Below are 23908 nucleotides of genomic sequence, written 5' to 3' on the forward strand. Positions count from 1 at the left end.
ATTTTTGGCCTTCTGGGTCATAAGGTTTTGGGACTCTACGTTTTAGGTTATTTTGGATTTCTTCGAAAAGACTAGGAATCGGGCTCTGTGGGGATTCCGTGACTTGGCATGTGGCTTGTGAAGGGTACTCGTGGGGAGTTGTTTAAGGCGGCTTTCTGGGAGTTTCGGGTGCTTTGGGCAGTGATACTGAGGGTGCGAGTGGTCCATATCGCGTCCCTGACCCTGGGGAGAGGAGTTGGGAGAGCCACAGAACGAGGGGACCTCCGAAGTGTGTTCAGTGAGGGCAGGAGCTGGTTAGTCATCTAGGGCTTCTGTGGTTTGGGTGTGCGGACCCGGAGCGTCCCGTGTTGGGGTCCGCGTGGGCGTCGGTGTCTGGAGCTGTGAACGGTAGCAAGAAGGTTGGGGGTCAACATTGGCCTCGGTGATGGAAGAGGCTGGTGGTGTTGAAACGAAGGAGGCTTCAGGAGGGCGGTGATTTGGTTGCGTAATAAGCGTTGGGATGCTAAATTTCCCGAGTTTTTATACTGAAAAATTTCAAGCATCCAGAAAAGTTAAAAAAAAAATAGAAAAATGGTTTTTTGAGATAATTAAATGGTTCTTCCTAAACTATGCTTGCGTTCCTGAAATAAAGGTAATTTAATCATTATACCCGTTACTGTTGAGTCAATTCCGATTCAGCGACCCTGTAATAGGACAGAGTGGAACTGCCCCATAGGCTTCCAAGATGGATTTGAACTGCTGGCTTTTTGGTTAGGCAGTCCTTTACCACTGTGCCACAAGGGCCCCAAACGTAACTTGGTTGTAATATGATAAATTCTCTTCACCTTTTGTTCGATACGTTGCTGTTCTTGGTGCTGTCCAGTTGGTTCAGTTTGGACTCATGGTGACCCTCTGTGGGATAGAATGAAACACTTCCCAGTCCTGCACCATCCTCACAATCATTGATATGTTTGAGCCCACTGTTGGAGCCACTGTGTCAGTCCATCTTGTTGAGTGTCTTCCTTTTTTTTTTTTTTACTGATCCTTTACCAAGCATGATGTCTTTTTTCCAGGGTTCAGTCCCTCCTGATAACATGTCCAAAATATGTAAAATGAAGTCTCGCCATCTTTGCTTCTGAGTAACATTCTGACTGTACTTCTTCCAAGAAAGATTTGTTTGTTTTTCTGACAACCCATAGTATATTCAGCATTCTTTGCCAACAGTGTAATTCAAAGGCATCAATTTTTCTTTGGCCTTCCTTATTCATTGTCCAGCTTTCGCATGCATATGACTCGACTGAAAATACCATGACTTAGGTCAGGTGCACCTTAGTCCTCAAAGTGACATCTTTGCTTTTTAACACTTTAAAAAGGTCTTTTTGCACCACATTTGCCCAATGCAATATGTGGTTTGATTTCTTGATTGCTGCTTCCATGGGCGTTGATTGTGGGTATGGCTTTCTAATATTTTATTTAGGGTTTTCACAGCTAAGCTCATAAACTAGATTGACTTTTAAATATTGTTTTTCATGCTGTTCTTGAAATCTGTATTGTTCAATTTTCACATGCCCTGCCAAAGACAGAGTTGCATTTTACTTCAGAGTTTCCAGAGACGCGATATTGAGAGCATCTAAGTTATGTTAGTATACTTCTCAGCTATCCTGACATATGTGCATTAGCTTCAGTGTGAAATTAATTCTTCACAACCAGCACAGGAGATACAGTTAGGGTTTTGTGTGACACTGAGGTCCAAAAAAGAGAGGCACAGATTTGAGATTCAGTTGAAACTTCATAGAAGTTTAAGAATATGTACTCTGTCTTTTGAGGCAGACATTCTATATTTGTTTTGCTTTTTGTAGGTAAAAAGTTCCCTGTATTGAGCTATAATTTACACACAGTAACATTCACCATATTTTGTCTGCAATTTGATGAGTTTTGACAAATGTGTATCATCATGCAGTACCACCTTAAATCAATATCTAGAACCTTTCTATCAACCCTAAGTGTTATTTTGTGCCCCTTGCAATTGATCACATTCACTGTTCTCTGTCCCCTGGCAATCACTGTGTGCTTTCTATAGGTGTGTATATTCTGGGACTTCATAGAAATGGAATTATACTGTACGTAGGCTTTGGTGTCTGGTTTCTTTCCTTTAACATATACTTTTGAGATTCGTCCTTGTTTTTGTATGTATCAATAGTTCATTCCTTTTTACTGGGGAGTAATGTTCAGTGGCACAGATATACCACAATATGTTTACCCATTCACCAGTTGATAAGTATTTGAATTTTTTCTAGGTTTTGGCTATTATGAATAAAGCTACAATGTATAGTCATATATAAATTAAAGTGGTTGTACCATTTTGTATTTTCACCAGCAGTGCATGAGATTTCCTGTTACTTCACATCCTTTCCCAGGGCTTTGAACTGGTTCATTCTGGTTCAAACCCTTGCTGAGAACTTGCATTTTTCACTCCTCAGATATACTGAATCAGAATCTACATTTTAACAAGGTCCCCAGGTGATTTCTTATGTGTGATATTCTGAGAACCACTGCTTTTAATAGTGGTTCTCAGAATTGGTCCCTAACTGGCAGCATTAGCATGGCATGGGGACTTGTTAGAAATGCCGATTCTCAGCAGGGGTTCAAACCAGTAAGAATTGGTTAGACTCCCTGCCTTGTCCATACACCGTAATATCAGTCTTTTTAATTGTATCCATTCCAGTAGGTAAGTAGATTATTTCATTTTGGTTTTAATTAACCAGCATAAAGCAACTTGTCGTGTGCTTTTCACCATTTCTGGGTTTTTTTCTTGTGATGTTTCTGTTCATGTTTTAAATTGCATTATTTCTTATTGAGTTGGAAAAGATTTTTATATTTTTTGGATAGAAGTCCATTGGCAGATATATGCTTTGCAAATATTTTATCCAACCCTTAGGCTTTACCTGTCTTCCGTTTTTTTGTTTTAAGTGTTTTTTGAAGATCAGAAGTTTTTAGTGTTGATGAAATCTAATTCACCAATTCTTTTTTTTTTTTTTTTTTTATCATGGCTGATGGAAACACTAACTATTCCTAACCTTGTGTGAGCTCCAGGAATTGTTCTGCCTGTTCTTTCCCAGTGATTCTTTCCATGGCTTTCCTAGTTCCCCATAGTTGATTCATCAGAGACTCAAAGGAACCATCTGCATATCTGCAGAGTGCAGAGCTCTGTCTTTCTCTTTTTCTTGTGTACTGCCTTTGCCTCCACAAGCTTTGACTTGTAGACTCTTTTTGGGTTCCTTCTCCCTGTCCTGAGCCCTGGAGACTTTGCACAGACAGTAAGCTACAGCACATGAGGGGCTCACCTTGTTTGTTTCTCTTCTTCTCTGCCTTGTGTGTCTGAAAATAGTTGTTTTAGATATTTTTTCCATTACTTTTATAGTCATTTATGATGGGAGGGTAATTCTGCCCCGAAGCAGAATCTTATCAGCCTAGAGGGTTTATATTTTAACCTTTGCTTCACAAGTTACTAGCTGTGTAACTTTTAGCTAGGTGCTTGATCTTTCCATTCTTAGTTTTCTCTAAAGTGGAGTAATCACGTTGTTGTGTGCCATCAGGTTGATTCTGACTCATAGTGGCCCTATAGGACAGAATAGAACTGCCCCATGGGGTTTTCTAGGCTGTATTGTTTTCAGGAGCAGATCACCAGGTCTTTTCTCCTGTAGAGCTGCTGAGGGGTTCAAACCACCAACCTTTTGGTTAGCAGTGAAGTGCTTAACCATTGTGCTACCAGTGCTCATTGGACTAATTATAGTCTGCACCTTATAGGGTTGTTGTGAGGATTAAAAGAGATAATAACTCAGTTAAAACAGTCTTTTATATGTGTAGTAACTTATTATTATTATTGCCACATAAAAACAAATCTTGGTTTGAATCCATAGGTACTGGCTTCCTAGAAGCAGACGGCTCCTATAAGGGAAGAAAGTAGATCTCAGGTCCAGAAATTCATCCTTGCTGAGGATACCCTTGATGAGAGACCATTTCCAGAATTTCAGGGCAGACAGATCCTAGGGGTACTCGCCATTTCCAGAGGGCTGCTGAAAATGATCGAGTCCCAGGTGAACTGTTTATTTCCCAGTAGATTTCTGGAGGTTCATAACAATGTACATGGTCAAATTGGACAATGTATATAGATAAATTGTGGCTAGGAGGGCTGTGTTTAGACTGGGAGACAGAAGAGAACACTAGCCAATCAGAAAGGTGGATCTATCTGCATGTCTTCAGGTCCTTCAAAGTGCTAATAATTAGAATTTTGAACATAAGCAGCAAGATCCAAAGCTGAGTTGCAGTCTTTTCTCTATGGTAATACTGGCAACCAGAACAAGAATAAAAAAAGTTACAGGATTTACTCTGTCCATAGGAGAGAGCAGATGATCTGCTTCCATAAAGATTACTGCCTAGAAGAGAGTTCTGCAGATGAATTCCTTTAGATCGGTAAAATGCCTTTGATGGGGCTGCTGCTTCCCCCTCATTTTTTCTGATTTAGAGTATGGACCCAGTAAAGTTACCCTAAGGAAATGTGGGAGACATAAAAGGCACGGCTAAAAAAAACTTCTCTAATCTCTTATCTATAAAAAGAAGAAAATAACAGTACTGACATAAGAGTTATTGTGAGGATTATTGTGTTAATATACATCAAATGTTTTCAGCGATACATGGCACATAGTAAGAGCTCCGTGCTTATTTTTATTACTGTCGTGATTTAATCTGTATCACAATTTCTAAACAGTGGTTCTGAGCATACCATACTCATGTGTAAAAAACAATGAAGTGTCTCTCCAGTATCTCCAGGAAATGTACACATTTGTTCAAATACTTAACCTCTGTCTGTCACTTTAGCATCTGTTCTCCTCAGTCCTCCCATCTATAGCTTCTCTTCCTGTATTACTAAACTCTTTGTAGTTCTTGAACTCAGCATGGGATTTAATAACCCTTATGCATACTGCTTCCTTCTGGAAGGCTCTTGCCCCATCTCTTCTACTTACTGGGAAACACACTGTTAATCACGATAGACACAATGTTCCCACCTGACCTCTTTTTTAGAACAAGTATTTCTTTACCTACTCACATCCACATTTGAACTTGAGTAGACTTCTATTATGTTGTTGTTATTAGGTGCCATTGAGTCAGTTCTGACTCATAATGACCCAGGTGATAGAGCAGAACTCTTTTCTAGGCAGTAATCTTTATGGAAGCAGATCATCAGGTTTTCCCCCTGCAGCGCTGCTGGGTGGGTTCGAATCACCAACCTTTCGTTTAGTAGCCAAGTGCTTAACGATTGTGCCACCACGGCTCCTACTTCTGTTATAACTCTTGTTAAACCATAATGCCACTGTTTGAAACATCAGAAGCAACTTGAGAGCATTGCCATGTTTTATTAATGTTTTCATTGCCTTATGTACAGTGGGATAACAAATGCTCTCTATATATAGATTACAGGTCTTTTTTAGGTAGTTGAAAATTTTTAAGGACATTTGACATTGGATGAAGAATTGAGATAAGAAGTGAATGAAAAAAGCATAAAGAAAGGATGGTTTTAATGAATTTAATCCACAGATTATAAAACAAAGCTAGGTTAAACAAACCTGTACATATAATTTTTGTAGTGAAAATATTTGGAATAAGTTCCTCTAGGTTTTTTATACTTTATTCCATGAAATTAACTCCAAATTAAAAAGGAGCATGTTATTACAGGGATTATTGTCATTCAATGATGTGGCTGTGGACTTTTCCTGGGAAGAGTGGCGGCTCCTAGATCCTATTCAGAAGAGCCTTTACCGGGATGTGATGTTGGAAAATTACAGCAATCTGATGTCATTGGGTAAGGACTTTTTTTTCTAAATATCTCAGAGTAAGCCCATTAATTGCCTGTATTTTTTATATTGCTACAATTTGTAAGTACAGATAGTTCCCAACTTAGGACCGGGTTCTTTTCCGATGACTCCTGTAAGTCCGTTCTGACGTAAGTCAGATACCTCTTTTTTTTTTTAGTTTTTCATTATTGTCTGCTATATAACAGTAAATCATAACATTGAACATCTGTGAGTGAACATCTGAGGATGGTAACTTCAGCAAATTATGGACTGCAACATTGTATGTAGTAAAAAATAAAAAACAGACAGTCGTAAATGCAGTTTGTCCTAATTCAAATGTGTCGTAAGTCAGGGACTACCTGTACTCTAATATCCTCAATGATTTTGGACTTTGACTTTTATAAATGATAGAAATTGTTTTCTTTGTGATCAGATAGTGACTGTACATAGTTTCACTTTCCAAATAAAAAGTTTTTAATTTGCTGAGATTCAACTGCATTCCCTGAAAATGGAATTTTCCTCAGAGACCAAAATCGTGTTCAGGTTCTCTGTGATTACCCACAGGTTATGAAACCACCAAGCCAGAAGCAGTTGTCCTATTAGAAAAAGGAGAACAAAGGATAGTAGAGAATGAATTCCCAAGTCAGTGCAGTCCAGGTGAGTGAAGCTAATGCAATGAGAATTAGTGGAATTAAAGTACCAGTTGGTCATTGATGGGTTGGAACCCTTGTTAAATTTTTCCAGTACTTTTTCTTACGGTCTCTGAACCTTAAAATGAGTGACAAGAGGTGTTCAGTATGAATGATGGCTCCTCTACTTCCAGCCTTCCGTATAGGATTCTCTTCTAGGAACCACTTAGGAGAAGATATACCTCTTTATAGTTACTCTGGTTCAGATCCAGACCCCTCCTATCTCTTGTCCATATTCATATACCTCTTCTATTATGCTTTCAAATATTTACAGAATTTTTCCCAAGTTTGAGCACATCGATGTCCATTAATTCATTATGTATTATCTCTTTCCTTTATCATATGTCTCAGACTTAGATTGTATCTCACCTTTTGAATTGTCTTTGAAAATTGACTTGCAATTCCATCCCTCTTCAATTCACGATAATGGTAGGATTCATTGATTTCTTTTCTAGAAGTAATCTGGCAAGTTTATGATTGCTGTCAGGAAAATATTGAGAAGGATGAACCTGTGGACAGAGACCGTGACAACGCATTGAGGAAAATAGTCTCTCTGAGCAAAAACTTTGTTCCTTTAATAGCAAGACCCTATAAATGTGTCTCAAAAGGAATAAGTTTGAAACAAAATTCAGATTCAAATTTTCAGAGTAAAAACTATGCAGAAATGAACTGCGATGAGTTAAATGGTCTTGGGAAATCATTTTTCCACACTCAACATGAAAAATTCCACCCTCAAGTCCAATGCTACAAACATAATTCATGTGTAAAGACTTTCAACATAATGGCAAACCTTAAAAGGGATCACAGAATTCACACAGATGGGAAACCTTATGAATGCAGTGAATGTCCAAAGTCCTTCAGGTATAAGTCAAAGCTCATCATCCATCAGAGAACTCATACAGGAGAGAAACCATATGGATGCAGTGAATGTCAGAAAGCTTTCAGTACAAAATGTCATCTCACGCTGCACCAGAGAACTCATACGGGAGAGAAACCATATGGATGCAGTGAGTGTCAGAAATCCTTCAGAACAAAATATCACCTCATTCTACACCAGAGGACTCATACAGGGGAGAGACCCTATGAATGCAAAGAATGTGGAAAAGCTTACAGGGAGAAAACAAAACTCAGATTACACTACAGAACTCATACAGGAGAGAAACCTTTTAAGTGTGGTGATTGTGGAAAAGCTTTCATCCAGAAGTCAAACCTGATTATTCATCAACGAGGTCATACAGGAGATAAGCCCTATGGATGCAGAGAATGTGAAAAGGCCTTCTGTAGTAAGTCTCAGCTCATTGTTCACCAGCGAATTCATACTGGAGAAAAATCCTATGAATGTAGTGAATGTGGGAAAGCCTTCAATAAAAACTCACACCTCACAACACATCAGAGAATTCATACAGGAGAGAAACCTTATGAATGCAGTGAATGTGGAAAAGCATTCATACATATGTCACAGCTCATTGTACATCAGCGAACTCATACAGGACAAAAACCTTATAAATGCAAGGAATGTGGGAAAACCTTTAATAAGAAATCACACTTCATTACACATCAAAGAATTCATACAGGAGAAAAACCTTACGAATGCAGTGAATGCGGAAAAGCTTTTATAGATAACTCACAGCTTATTGTCCATCGGAGGACTCATACAGGAGAGAAACCCTATGAATGCAAGGAATGTGGGAAAGCCTTTAATAAAAAATCATCTCTCATAACTCATCAGAGAATTCATACAGGAGAGAAACCTTATGAATGCAGTGAATGTCGAAAAGCTTTTATAGACAAGTCACACCTCATTGTCCATCAAAGAACTCATACAGGAGAAAAACCTTATGAATGCAGTGTATGTGGAAAAGCTTTCTTACGAAAGGCAATGCTCATTGTCCATCAGAGAATACATACAGGAGAGAAACCCTTTGTCTGTCTTGAATGTCAGAAAGCCTTTAGCAGTATGGCAATGCTCAGTAGACATCAGCTGATTCATACAGGAGAGAAACCCCATGGATGCAATGAATGTGGTAAAGCCTTCCGACAGAAAAGTCATCTCATTATTCACCAACGATGCCATACTGGAGAGACACCCTATGGATGCATTCCATGTGGGCAAATCTTCAACCAAAAGTCACAGCTCATTAGACATCAGAGACGTCACACAGGAGAAAAACCATACCAGTGTAGTGAATGTGGGAAAGCATTTTTTGAAAAATCATATCTCAGTGTCCACCAGAGAAGTCATGCAGGAGAAAAACCCTACCAATGTAATGAGTGTGGAAAAACGTTCTCTGTCAAGTTTTTTCTCACTTCACATCAAGAAATTCATACAGGAAAGAAACCTTAGGAACACAGTGAGGGCTGGAAAGACTTTAGTGAGATGTCAGATCCTGAATACAAGAACTCACACAAGAAACACCCTATGAATACACTGAGAATTGGGATATTTTTATAATAATTTTAGACTTTGTAAGCATCAGAAAACTCAACCAGGAGAGAAATCTTTTAAATGTAGTGAACATGGAAAACTGTCTCCCAATGATGTAGCCTCATATTTTATCAGGGAAGTTATAGAGAAGAAAGACAGTAAGAATAAATCAAATGGTGGAAATCGTGTCTTGAGAAGTTACATTATATGTTACACAGTAATGAAAACTTTTGAGTGCAGCACATGTTGGAACACTTTTCAGAAAACATAGGTCATCGTAAATTAGACAATTTTCTCTGAGGTAAAATCCCACGGATGCTGTGAATGCTGAAACACCTTTCCCATAAATAACTTTTCCTTTCGTACCAAAGAATACAGATGACTGAAGACCTGTGAATGGGGATGCTTCTGACATCAAGTACAACTTTATAGTGGATCAGGTAATATTTATTGAGAAATACATAATTAATGATGTTGGAGACTGTTCACATATAAACAATTTTGTAATACAAATCCTGATTCTGCCACGTTATCATATACATAGAAAACATAGCACTAAGTAGTCAGTTATGAAGAGCAGATAGCATCAATGTGGTAAATAACACTTTGTTACATGTTTGGTTATACAGAATAGTTAGAGCCGTAAATTAAGATCAGTCTCAGATGTATGTATTTGCTTTGTGTCTGAGTGTTTTTGTAGAATATCTATATAGCAATTTTCAAATTTCAGAGGGTAATGAAAGAAAATCGTCAGCCATGAAATTCCTTTTCTGGTTTTTATGTGTAGTAACTACCGAAAAAATGTCCGTATTTTAAGTTCGTAGATCATATAATTTGTAAGGGACATAGTCAAGTTCCCCGTTAAACAAGAACTCTGCAATACACCGCCTAGTACCTTTGTTTTCCTGAGTGGTGATACATGTAAATGGATCTGATAGTCCTTTTGAATAATAATGCCAAGCTTTTTTTTTTTTTTTAATTTTTCTTCTGGTCAGAAAAAAATACTCATTAAAAATATCGAGATTTAGAAGTGATGATTGATCACAGCTCTTCTGTTTCCAAATGAGTTCTAAAAAGTGAAACAGCTGATGTTTTCAAGAAAATGAAGACTGAAATGTCATTTCGTTGATGGGGAATGTGGCTTGGACTTACGGTTTTTATAAGCTTTTATAAGTCAAGTGTGCTTCCTGCTGCTTTCCACCAAAATCTAGTAATTTGGGTATAACTCCATAAAGGTAGTCTCAGTTTCATATGAGACACACTTTGATGCAAACAGCTGACTCACATTCCTCATCCTTCCACAGTAGAAACTGAGAAGAAATAGTCTGTATATATGCCTTGTTAAGGCTCACTCTGCATCTCCTACTACTGGTGCTAACCACCATGACAGCAGACTTAAGAGACAGTGGCTTCATACTGCAGACAGACTAACCCAAATACAGAAAAAGGGAGTCTAGACCAGCCATGCAAAAACTTTTGATAACTCACAAATATGATAACCACACTGTTCTTCCTTTGCAGAGAAGTCGATAAGGGCAGAGGAAGAAGTGTGTAGAGTGTTCTTCCCAATACTATGGAAGTAGTTGAAGTTGCTTTTTAATAAGTCCAGTTATAAACATGCGAAGATACAGAAAATGTTTCAGCCTACTAAAACAGGAGGGGGGAGTCTTGCTAATTATGTTGAATATGCGAGTTTATGAAATACATGTTCATATAAGAATACTGAAAACAGCAAAGATACATGCTTGAGAGCCACATACATCAAAGAGATGAATGTCACCAACATACAGTGCAAAAACTAGTTGCATAAGATTACATCCAGTACAGCTGTGTCAGTTATCAATGCATTGCTTCTCAGACACAAATCTTCCCTTCTTAGCCCCTGGATTTGGATGTTGTGAACATTTCTCCTTTGCCAGCTAGTGCACTTACTTTTACATAACTTAAAACTGATATTTAGGTAACTTACCTGACGTAGTAAAAACCAAAACCAAACCTGTTGCTGTTGAGTCAGCCTGTGATTGGTCTATTTTACACACCTCGTAGGGATCAGTCAATATACTTATACAAATGAAGTGACCTGACTTGATAAGCAAAAAATAAATAAATAAAAATAAAAACATGTAGATCCTGGTAGGAGTTCAGTTTCATTCTTATATTCCAATTTTGCACTATGGTAACTTTACAAGGCTTTAGTGAACAGGATGTAAAGCCCAGGACCCGCCCAAGATAGGTAATTTGATAGGAAACACCATTTGAGATTCCCAAAGAGTGAAGACCTCTATTTGAGAGTGAAAAATAATCACAATGCAGAAGATGCACAAGGAAACTGGCCTGTTTTGAATATGTCATTGACTGGAGAGAAACAACCCTGTTTTCCCCCCACCCACATAATTAACTTTTTTTAATGGACATATAGAACACTCCAAGAAGTAGAGAAGGCAAATTCTTTTCATGTAAACATGGAATAAATATAAAAACTGACCACATATTTGGCTATAAAGCAAGTCTTGTTTCATACAGCTGACATTCTCTGAACACTGCACTTAAATCAGAAATGAATTATAAAAAGATAATTAGGGAAACATCAAACTACTAAGTACCTCATGAATAAAATATGTACATATATTAGAAACTGAATAATAATGACAACATTAATCAAATATTAGAGGCAATTTAAGTCTCTCTTTGGGCTGCAGGATATCTCAGATTTATTTCTGATGAAGTAAGTTCATTTATGTGACCTTTTGCCTTGGTTCTTTGGAAAAACAGCTTGAGAGATTTTTCCCCTAAGCCCTGAGGAGTTACCTTTGCCCACTTTTCTACCCCAGAGCATTTGTTACCTTTGTCCAGATTGATTGATATTTCCTGGGTAAGCTGTAAACAGCTTGTGGTTTGATACTTTTTCTCTGGCCCTGGGCTGCAGCCTGCCCTTCCTGGGATTGGTCAGTATACTTATGCAAATGAAGTGACTATAGACTACTATGCACATGAAGCAACTGTGCCCTACCAAGAGAGGATTGGTCAGTTTGTGGCCCTGGTGGGAGGGCCATGCCTTGAAACTGACCAGGAGTTTGCTTACATGTGCAGCCAGCCCCACAGAGGTTTGCAGACAGAAAAGAAAGAAGCAGCAAAAAGGCAAGGGAGGCAAGAAGAGAAGCAGCAGAAAGACGGGATGTGAGGAACCTCCCAAAAGAGCTGTAACACAGGTTAGAAGTAATACTGAAGACAGTGAGAAGCCTGGAAGGGGCCCTGCAGCAGAACTGGCAGCAAGCCACCTGGAAGGGGCCTTGTGGCAGAGTCACTGGTGACAGCAGAAACCTGCTGCTTGGAATCTGCCTGAGAGAGCTAAACAAAACTGCTACCCTGGTCATGAGTTGGGTCAGTTAGCAATGGAGAGGAAACCAGCAGGGAAGCCGAAGGCAGAGAGGCCTGCAAGGCTGAAAAGGGCAGCATGGCCAAAAGGAGGCTTGTCCTCAGGGGGTTGAGAAGAGACCTGCACAGCTATGAAGGCACATGCATGGCCAAGAGGAGGCCTGCCCTGAGGGGGCTGAGAGGGGGCATGCACAGCAGAGAGGAGCTAAGAAAGCTCTCCTGCACTGAAGAAGGGAGGAATGTGTTCTCCACTTAGGGGGAGCCTTGCAGACTGTGCCTACATGCTTCCTGATCCTAAGTTGTAGCCTGTTGATTCTGATCTCGAGGTGTACCCTGTTACTTCCTTAATAAACCACTTAACTGTAAGTATGGTAAGTGAGTTACTTGTGGCCATTGCAATGAGTTATCAAACCTAGCAGAGAAGTAGAGAGTGCTGTGGGGAAGAGGGCTGGTGTCAGAATTGGTAAAAGCTTGGACAAAGGAGGTATGTCTGACCTCCTCATAAGAATTATCTTGGGCTGATGGTTATTCTCTGTCCTGACATTAGAGGAGTTCAGGCACTACTAGAACATTACAATTTCTTAATTTCTAAAATTATATGATTTTTATAGGTAATTTTTGTCATTAAAATGTTGAAAACTAATGATCTAAAGCACTGCAAAACAGGAGAGAGAGGATAAAGAAAAGAGCAGTAATTAGTGAAATAGAAAACAATGAAGAAAAGAGCAGTAATTAATGAAAAAGAAAACTGATAAGAGTACATCAGCAAGGTCAAAAATTGATTCTTTGACGATAGTAACATAACCGACAAACACTAGGCAACATTGATCATGAAGAAAAGAAAATTAAAAAAATCAGTATTAGATGCAAGGCAGTTCAGTGGGAGAAAGATGTAAAAATGACGTGGTGGAGGCATCAAACCTCCCCTAACTTCACAGGGGGGACGGAGAATCATCAGCATGAACAGCCCAAAGCCGATTCCTATGAGGTGGAGGTCAGACATGCCTCCTCTATCCAACCATTTTACCAATTCTGACACCAACCATCCCTCACACAATAATTGATTGCAGTGGCCATATAGAACTCAGAGATAATACTCATGTTTATGGGCTTTATTAGGGAAATAACAGGTTACAATTCAGTATCAGAGATGACTCGATATAGTTCTTTGATCAGGACAGCCTCTTTCTCCCCCTCGGCCCCTCTGCCCAGCCTCTGCCCTGCTCGGGCAAGTGCTTACATCAGGGCTGTTTATCTCTGCCGATAAGTGCCCAGGGACCCCACTCCAGCAGCAAGCCTCCTGCCCAAAGGCGCTCAGCACACTCAATCCATGGGCCTGGAAGCCCACTATGCTGCCTCCTCCTGGTCTCCTTGTTCTTCTGCCTCTGCTTTTTGAGGTTTCTGGTGTTACAGCTCTGTCCGATTCCTGGGTCTAGGATTGTCCAAAGGATGTACTCTGCTCCTATTGCTTCTTCTTCCTTTCTGCCTCTAGGATGGCTCATTTTAATCCTAGGATGGCAAAACTGACCAATCCTCTCATTAGGGCTCTATATACCTTATTTGCATGGTCCCGCTCCCACAATGGTACCATACATCTTATTTGCATTATTAGGAAGCTGATCCCTTGGTGGGCCACAAGCACCTTGTTCGCATAGTCCCACCAAATGTTTTGGTGGGAGGTACAAGACTGACAAGAAAAGAGATCCATCACACTGCAAAAGGATAGTCTTGAACAAATGGGACGCAGACAGTTGGATATCCACATGCAAGACAACTCTCACCTCATACCATACACAAAATACTAATTCAAAATGGATTATAAAGCTAAAGTAAAGCTATAAACCTATGAATTATATACCTTTTATAAAAAAATACAGGAAAAAATTTTTGTGACCTTCATCAAGGTGTATCTAGAACACCCCTAGGTATCTACCCAAGAGAAATGGAAACATTTGCACACAAAGTACTATGCAAATGTTCATAGCAGTATTATAATAAAAGCCTTTGAAATATGTTTGTATTTATAAGAGAACAATAAATTTGGGAAATGTTCTATGAGTGCTTGAAAAGTCTGAATTTTGCAAGTTTTTGATATATAAAACAAAAATACTGCCTGTAATGCAGTGTAAGGAATTGTCTAAATTCATGAGGGGTAAGAATCAGGATCAGCACACAGCTGGTTCCTAGGAGGTGGAGGTCAGATAAACCTCTGCTCTCCCAACTTCTTCACCATTTCTAACACCAGCAGTCCCTTCCACTGCACTCTATACTTCTCTGCTGCGTTTGATAATTTTGTTGCCATGGCCATACTCACAGGTATGTGGTTCATTAGGGAAGTAACAGGCTACAACTTGGTATCAACATCTGGAAGCACATCCCCAAAATGGAGAACACATCTCGGCCTTCTTCAGTACAGGACAGCTCTCAGCTGCTCTCTGCCATCAGGTTCCCCTAATGTTGGCCTCCTTGCTGCTAACTGACCCAGCTCAGCTTCAGGACTGCTGGATCCCCACATGGCTCTGCTTCTCTGTCAGCCCAGCTTTCAGCTAACATCTTTCAGCTGCAGCCTTTTTTTTTTTTTTAACCAGTCCTGGGTGGGGCCTCTGTGTCCCAAAGGACATGCTCCTTTCCCAGCTCCTATCAACCAGGAGACCACTAAAACCTCTGCATTTTAGCCATTTATATATCCCAGTCCTCATAAGTTACAAGGTGGGACTCCCTCACCAGACTAAAGTTCAACTAATCATCAATTACCCATGAGATGTCAACCAACCCAGGTCTTGTACAAAAATAACCTTTTCTGCTGGCAGAAACCAGCTTATCTCCTGAGCAAAAGTAACAACCCTCTGGTGTAGAAAGCAACGTAGGAGGTCCCCAAATTCCTACTCCACAAAGAACTAGGGCAAAGTAATAACTCCTCAGGGCTTAGGGGGAAAATTTCCCAAACTGTTTTTCCAAAGAACCAAGGCCAAAGGCCACATAAAGAAACTCAGTGTACCACTCTATCTTTCTTACTCTGTTTATGAACTAACCACATAAAACACAAGGATGTGGAAAGGATAATTTCTTTTAATGGAAAGAAATACGTAAATACTAAGCATGACAAGACTGCAGGTAAATGATTATAAGAAAAAAATTCTTTAAGGAAGAGACTCACTTCACAATGAGGGAAAAAAATCCTAAATTCATATTCATCTTAAAACAGTACTTCAAATTCCCTAGAGCAAAAATGGAAGAATTACAAAAAGGGATAGACAAATCCACAATCATAGAGGGAATTTTAATCCATTTCTACAAGTATGTTATAGAACAAACTGACAAAAATATTTATAAAACTATGTAAATTTTGAACAATACAATTAAATTTGTTGGACATATAGAACATTATATACAAAATTCTGCAAAATTCTTTTCTAGCACTCATGGAATGTTTTCCAAACTTACCAAAGCTTTAAGAGTATATGTACCATGTACATATTTGGTGCAAATGATCGTACCAAGGCACAAATACAATAACTTAGAAATCGGTGACATAAATTAGCTAGAAAATACCTATAATTTTGGAAATAAATTAAAAATATCTCACAGGCCAAAGAAGAAATGTTTGAAATTATAAATTTTTTTCTTTTCAATTTTGCATCCTGATAATTTTTAGCAGAGGAAAAAATTGAAAGACTAAGCAATAATGATCTACAAAGTAAATTCATGAATTATGACCTCTTTGCTACCTATTTTCCATTTTGTTATCTGCCTGTTTATCTGCTTTTTTGAATAATTTGAAATATCCAGAAAAGACTTTTATGCAAATATTCGTAGCAGCATTATTCTTAAAACTGGAAATAGTTCAATTGTTCACCAATAGATTAATTAACAAATTGTGGAATATTCACATAATGGAACACAGAGGAATAACCTACACAGCTATATGGATGAAACTAAAAAAAAATTATGCTGAACGAAAGAAGCCAGACACAAATGAGTATGTATAACTATACATATATGAAATTACAATAATCAAAATTAATCTATAGTTAAAGAAAGCAGTCTGTGATTGACTGGGAATGGACATACTGGGATGGGGGGTGGGGTTGGGTGTGCAGGGTCAAAAGTGAACTTTTTTGAGCCATGGAAATACTGTATATGTTGATGGCAGTAGTCACATCATGGCTGTATATATTTGTTAAAGCTCCTCAAACTGTATAATCAAAAGAGGATACTCAAACACATTCAATATGTTTGATTTTATATCCATAATGGGAAAATGTGGTGAACTCACAAATATGTGGAAATTCAACAACACATTCCTAAATAACCAATGGGTCAAAGAAGAAATCAAAAGGGAAATCAGAAAATACTTTGAGGTGAATCAATCAAGACAAACACCACAATTTATGGAATGCAGCTAAAGCAGTGGTTAGAGGGAAATTTATAGCTCTAAATGCCTACACTAGGAAAGGAGAAAGAACCTCAAATCAATTAAAAAAAAATCCTTTAAGGCCTGAAAAAAAAGAACAGCAAAGTAAACCTAAAGCAAGCAGAAGGAAGGAAATTATGAAGATTAGAGTGGCAATTAATGAAATAGAGAATAGAAAAACAATAGAGAAAATCAATGAAATCAAAATCGTTTAACTTAGTCTACACAAAAATTAACTGAAAATGCAGTTTTCAACATTTTTGGTTCAGAGGGGTCCTGTGATGGGGCTCAGGAATCTGGGTTTTAAGTATACACAACAGAAGATTTTGCTGCAGGCTGACCACAGCTCACATTAAGGTGGCTAATTTTGTCTGAGGCTGAATCTCCGCTTTGACACTGGGGATCACAAAACCCAGTGTGAGGAGGAATTTAACTCAATTACTTCGTGTGACATCACCAACCCACAGGAAGTTTGGCGACATTCAGGTGAAGTGTAATTTTCCTTGGGTAAGTCACTTAAGCTGTTCGATTTCCCATGATGTGGATCAGGCAGGAGGGAGTTTGGAATAGGGGCTGGTTGGTTTGATTTGTGGAGTCCATCACAGGCTTTCAAAAATACGATACCTCGGATCTCCATTTTCTCTGAGTTTAGGATCCCTAGCATTTCGCGTCCTTAGGAGACTGGAAGCCGGGTTCGCGCTCTTGGCCCCGGCATCTACCATTGCCCTGCCCAGAATTGGTCCTGCCACTGAGAGCGTCCTGAGCCCGTAGCATATTAGCTCTGGCACCAGCACTGGCCCGACTTCCTGGCTGTAAAGGAAAAAGCCTGTCCCTGACACTGGCATCCTCCTCCTAGTCCTTCTAGTCCTCCTCCCTTTTCTTTGCCACAGCCTCTACTTTGAAACGCTCTGGAATTCTTCTTCTTTCAATGCCCTTGCCTACCTTGCCCCCCACGGAGCACACAGCCTTCTATCAGGGATCTTTCTGGAATCAGTTCCCTGCCTATTCCAGTTTCCCTGGCTAGAGAATGCATTCACTCCTGTACGGACAACCACATCTTCAACATGGCTGTCTTCTCTCGTTGTACAAAGCGGCACAATGGGTGAGGCCATCACAGAAGGACTGGCTTTTGGGTGGTCAGGGTCGGTGGGGGTGGGGCACTCATAGGCTACTGAGCATGCATAAGACCCCTGCTTGGGTGTGGAGAGGAAAGCCCTGGGATGAAGTTTACTGACAGTCATTGAGAGCATGGGGGCGGGGGAATGTCATTAAGCTTTCTGGCACAAAATTGGTTGCCATGGAGTGGATTCTGCCTCACAGCGACCCTATGAGACAGTAGAACTGCCCCATAGAGTTTCCAAGGCTGTAATCTTTACTGAAAACAGACTGCCTCTGCGGCTGGTGGGTTCCATCCAGGACGTTTGGGTTAGCAGCGGTGCGCTCAACCACTGCGCCACCAGGGCTCCTTCTTCTGGCACAAAGGGCTCATTTGCCCTCTGTATGGCACCTCTTTCAAGACTGCGTCTGTCATAGAGCCTTCGGACGGGTGGGGCCATATTTATCTCACGAAGCAGTGATGAGTTCACAATCAGGGTTTTTTTGAAGGATTCAGCCCCTTACATTAAACAGCTCCTCCGTAATCCAGAGAGGGAGGTCGGTAGTGTGTGGGGACCGGAAGTGGAGGGGGTGTACGGAATCCTTTTAAACCTCCTGCAACGCTTTGAGTAGTCTAGTGGCTGGTATTCGGTGTGCTGCGCGAATAGGTAGTTCTTGGGGCAGGTAATGGGGACCTTTGGCTGGGGGATCAGGTTGTGATGAGTCTTGGGGCCAAGTGAGTGGCATGTCAAGGAGGTGGGTTAATGATTGGGTTTGAGGTATGGCCTGTGGGAACTGGGGAGTAATTCTTGGGGAGCGTTTGGTGGTCAGTGTTCAAGAAACCTGATGGTACTGTTTGAGGGCCCTGTGGGTTGGTGATGCCCTGAGCGTGGTGGTTCAATAAATGGGGGCGACCCTGGGTGGTGTAAAATGTTTGCCCTTAACTACTCACCAAAATGTTGATGGTTGAAACTCACCCATCGGTGCCATAAGAGAAAGGTCTGACAGTCTGCTTCCAGAAAGATTATAGCCAAGAAAACCCTATGGCGCTCGGGTCTCGTCTGTAACATACAGGGTCTGCCCTGAGTCCAAATGGCAACTGTTTTGGGTTTCTGTGTTTTGGTTTGGGGTGGGATGTGTGTGTGGGTCATTTGTGTTTGTGACTGAGTCCCTTGTGGAGTTGCATATAGGTCTGAGCAGTGCAATGAGCTGGAGGAGGCCTTGGTGGGAGGGGAAGTTCAGTAATTTGAGTCCACAACCTTAATGAGAACAGGTTTTTGGTAGGTATGATTCTCACAGTTGACATGCAGTTCTGTCCATCATACCCAATTCCTACTCAAAGCTTGCTTTTAATTGTCCTTTGACCCCAAGTCATACTCTTCTCTTACCCTATCTGCAAAAAATGAAAATGCTTTGAAATATTTAAACTATTGTACAGTGACATAGGAAATCCTAGTGGCGTAGTGGTTAGGTGCCACGGCTGCTAACCAAAGGGTTGGCAGTTCAAATCTGCCAGGTGCTCCTTGGAAACTCTACGGGGCAGTTCTACTCTGTCCTATAGGGTCGCTATGAGTCGGAATCTGCTCCACGGCACTGGGTTTTTTGTGTTTTTTTTTTTTGGTTATACTGATATATGTGTTATGAAAGGTGTGACTTCTGACTTTTTGTTCTCAAGGATTTTATATATTTCATTTGTGTATTTCCTTTCAGTGGCTAACCCAAAGGTTGGCAGTTTGAACCCACCAGTGGCTCCTTTGGAGAAAAGACCTGGTCATCTGCTCTTCCAAAGATTACAGCCTAGGAAACCTGACTCGACGGCACACAACAACAAAGCATTTCCTTTCTGGGCTCCTGATACAGGTAGGAAGTAGCAAGTTCATGTCCCCCAAAATATGCTGCCTAAGACAACTGTTCTTAAAATTTGGCTATTTTCCTTATTTTAGACTTTTTAATACCTTTTTTCCCAAGTTGTATAAGTTAACTGTATAATTTGCTCTTTTCACTTGAGCTTGTCATACGCACGTTCCCATATTACAAATTCTTTGTAAAAAATACTTTTATTAACTACGTAGTATTAACTACATACTACTATAGGATTTTGGCTGGTGTCACGTTAAAACTATATATAAATTTAGTGAGAACAGACTATATACTCTCTTAATATAGAGTTTTCTGATTTTAGTATTTAGGTTCTGGATATCTGTTAAGTCTTTAAAAATTACATTTTTGTTGCTATTGCAAATGTTTCCTTTTGCAGTTTAAATTTTCTTAATATTTGAAAAAATGGCATAATGGAGGCATCTCACCTCCTCTAACTTCACAAGGGGGAGGGAGAATCAAGATTAAGGGCCCAAGGCCGATTGCTATGAGGTGGAGGTCAGACATGCCTCCTGTCACAGCAGCAGTAAATAACATGCCTCCCTTTTTGCCATTTCTGACACCGTCGGTCCCTCCCACGGCATTCTGCTTCTCTGCTGAGTTCAGTGACTTGTTGCAATGGCCACACAGAACTCACAGACCATACTCACAGTTATGGAGTTTGTTAGGGAAGTAACAGGTTAAAATTCAGGTTCAGGAACACTCAGGATACAGTTTTTCAATTAGAACAGCCTCTTCTCAGCTGTGCCCAAGACAGGTTTCTCTCTGGCCCCTCAGCCTCTGCCCTCCTCAGGCGAATGTTACAAAGCTCTTTTAGCTCTGCCAGTAAGTGCCCCAAGGCACCCCACTCTGCCAGTTAGCCTTCTGCCCAAAGGCACTCAACTCTCTCACTCCATGGGTCAGTGAGCATAGCTTTGCTGCCAAGTGCCTGGAGACAGCCCACTCCCCCAGGAAGCCTCCTGCCCGAAGGTGCTCATCTCTCTTGCTCTGTGAGTCGGCACACCCACTGTAACCGCCTTGCTCCGTCAGCCAGGAAGCCCACTGCGCCGTCCCCTGCTGGTCTCCTAGTTCTGCGGCCTCTGCTGCCGCCATTTCTCACCATATCTGCTGTTACTGCTTTCTGTATGTCTCCGGTATCTAGGAGGTTCTCAGCACAGGGATCCTCGTTCCAAAGGATGCACTCCACTCAGCTCTTTTTCGTGGAAGTAATGTAGTCCCTCTCTGTTCTGGAATTGGCTCTCTTTTAAGCCTAGTAGGATGACAAAATTGGCCAATCTTCTCATTAGGGTTCCATACATCTTATTTTCATGGTCCTACCCCCACAATTGTGCCATGCATCTTATTTACATAATTAGCAAGCTATCCAGTCCCCTTGGTGGGCCAAAAGCACCTTATTTGCCTAGTCCCACCTGCTCATTTGGTGGGAGTTACAAGGTCATTGCCAGAAAGGCCACATGTGTTATTTACTGCTGCTGTAACAGAAATACTACAAGTGGATGGCTTTAACAAACAAATTTATTCTCTCACAGTTTGAAAACAAAAAAACCAAACCCACTGCCATCAAGTCAATTAGAATTTCCAGTCCTTGTCATCAATGTTTCCCTGGTCTAGGAGCTTCTCAGTGCAGGGATCCCAGGGCCAAAGGACACACTTAGCTCCCAGCTCTTCTTTCTTGGTGGTGGGAGGTCCCTCTCCCCTCTGTTCGATTCTCTCTTTTATAACTCAAAAGATATTGACTGGAGATACAACCTAATCCTGTAGGTTGAGTCCTGCCTCATTAACATAACTGCCTGTAATCCTGCCTCATTAACATCATAAAAACCCCTTGCTGTGAGGTCGATTCTGACTCATAACGGGACATATAGGACAGAGTATAACTGCCACGTAGGGTTTCCAAGGAGTAGCTGGTGGATTCAAACTGCCGACCTTTTAGTTAACAGCCAAGCTCTTAACCACTGCACCACCAGGGCTCCCGTTAACATCATAGATGTTAGGATTTACAGCACATAGGATAGTCACATCAGATCATAAAATGGTAGACAGCGACACAATACTGGGAATCATAGCCTAGCCAAGTTGACGCACATTTTGGGGAGACACAGATCAATCCACAACATCATATAAAATTGATCCATTCATTAATCTAAAATACACAAAACAATAAATGTTGGAGAGGCTGTGGAGAGATTGGAACTCTTATACACTGCTGGTGGGAATGTAAAATGGTACAACCACTTTGGAAATCTATCTGGCGTTATCTTAAACAGTTAGAAATAGAACCACCGTACAACCCAGAAATCCCACTCCTCGGAATATACCCTAGAGAAACAAGAGCCTTCACACAAACAGATATATGCACACCCATGTTTATTGCAGCTCTGTTTACAATAGCAAAAAGCTGGAAGCAACCAAGGTGTCCATCAACGGATGAATGGGTAAATAAATTGTGGTATATTCACACAATGGAATAGTACGCATCGATAAAGAACAGTGATGAATCTGTGAAACATTTCATAACATGGAGGAACCTGGAAGGCATTATGCTGAGCGAAATGAGTCAGAGGCAAAAGGACAAATATTGTATAAGACCACTATTATAAGATCTTGAGAAATAGTAAAAACTGAGAACACATACTTTTGTGGTTACGAGGGGGGGAGGGAGGGAGAGGGTTTTTTATCGATTAATTAGTAGATAAGAACTGCTTTAGGTGAAGGGAAAGACAACACTCAATACATGGAAGGTCAGCTCAATTGGACTGGACCAAAAGCAAAGAAGTTTCCGGGATAAAATGAATGCTTCAAAGGTCAGCGGAGCAAGGGCGGGGGTTTGGGGACCATGGTTTAAGGGGACTTCTAAGTCAATTGGCAAAATAATTCTATTATGAAAACATTCTGCATCCCACTTTGAAATGTGGTGCCTGGGGTCTTAAATGCTAACAAGCAGCCATCTAAGATGCATCAATTGGTCTCAACCCACCTGGAGCAAAGGAGAATGAAGAACACCAAGGTCACACGACAACTAAGAGCCCAAGAGACAGAAAGGGCCACATGAACCAGAGACCTACATCATCCTGAGACCAGAAGAACTAGTTGGTGCCCGGCCACAATCGATGACTGCCCTGACAGGGAGCACAACAGAGAACCCCTGAGGGAGCAGAAGATCAGTGGGATGCAGACCCCAAATTCTCATAAAAAGACCATACTTAATGGTCTGACTGAGACTAGAGAAATCCTGGCGGCCAGGGTCCCCAGACCTTCTGTTGGCACAGGACAGGAACCATCCCCGAAGACAAGTCATCAGACGTGAAAGGAACTGGTCAGTGGGTGGGAGAGAGATGCTGATGAAGAGTGAGCTGATTATATCAGGTGGACACTTGAGATTGTGTTGGCATCTCATGTCTGGAGGGGGGATGGGAGGATAGAGAGAGTGGGAAGCTGGCAAAATTGTCATGAAAGGAGAGACTGGAAGGGCTGACTCATTGGGGGAGAGCAAGGGGGAGTATGGAGTAAGATGTATGTAAACTTATATGTGACAGACTGACTTGATTTGTAAACGTTCACTTGAAGCTCAATAAAAGTTAAAAAAAAAAAAAAGTGATCCATTACACCACACTCCCTTTGCTCTAAATCCTTCCAACCCTTTCTTATTGTCACATCTTTTGCTGTTTTTCTGACTGATGGGACTATATAGTATCTTCTTACAGTTTTGATTGTAATTTCCTTGATTATCAATAGGATTGAGCCCCTTTTACTAAGTTTACTGAACATTCCATTTTTTTTTTTTGTATTACATGCCCAATGTTTTGGCCCACTTTTTTTCAGGCTCTGTGCCCATTTAAAAAAAAATTGATTTGTGAGTTCTTTATATTTTCTGTGTATGAGCCCTAGTTGGTAATACATGTTGCAAATGCTTGCATTCTGTGTCTTATTTTTTCACACTTTTAAAAAGATAGTTGTTTATTTTTAATAATTTTTAATTGTTTGTTGCTATTGTATAGGAATATAATAACTTAAATATTGACTTTTGCATCCAGCTATATCATACTACTTTCTTGTTAGTTTTAATAATATATCTGAGGAGTCTTTTTTTTCCTGTTTACATAATTGTAACAAAACCAAATTATGACAGTTGTATTTCATCCTTTTCAATCCTTATACCTTTTTCTTTCTTTTTTTTGTTCCTGATTTCAGTGGGGGAAAA

At 40.4% G+C, this 23908-nt stretch overlaps 1 protein-coding gene across 10 annotated transcripts in view; it reads left to right on the forward strand.

Annotated features, from left to right (window-relative positions):
• The window catches only part of LOC126086043 (zinc finger protein 605-like), a 107305-nt gene that overhangs the window by 78796 nt on the left and 4601 nt on the right, over positions 1-23908 (forward strand). For 2 of the 10 annotated variants that reach the window (XR_007519397.1, XR_007519400.1), the window contains exons 2-6: positions 3900-4076; positions 5713-5839; positions 6396-6488; positions 6976-9385; positions 19540-19689. Coding sequence is in view for 1 of the 10 variants with exons in the window: in XM_049902049.1 (XP_049758006.1) it covers positions 4062-4076; positions 5713-5839; positions 6396-6488; positions 6976-8864 (2124 nt within the window). In the remaining 9 variants the exon portion in view is untranslated. Of the gene's footprint in view, positions 1431-1466; positions 1619-2128; positions 2708-3899; positions 4077-5712; positions 5840-6395; positions 6489-6975; positions 14380-17624; positions 17837-19539; positions 19690-23908 lie in introns of those variants that run through there. The other 8 variants (XR_007519398.1, XR_007519395.1, XR_007519394.1 and 5 more) reach the window with 8 other exon arrangements.

The sequence above is a fragment of the Elephas maximus genome, chromosome 11 (assembly GCF_024166365.1).
Source record: "Elephas maximus indicus isolate mEleMax1 chromosome 11, mEleMax1 primary haplotype, whole genome shotgun sequence".
In the NCBI taxonomy this organism is placed as follows: domain Eukaryota; kingdom Metazoa; phylum Chordata; class Mammalia; order Proboscidea; family Elephantidae; genus Elephas; species Elephas maximus.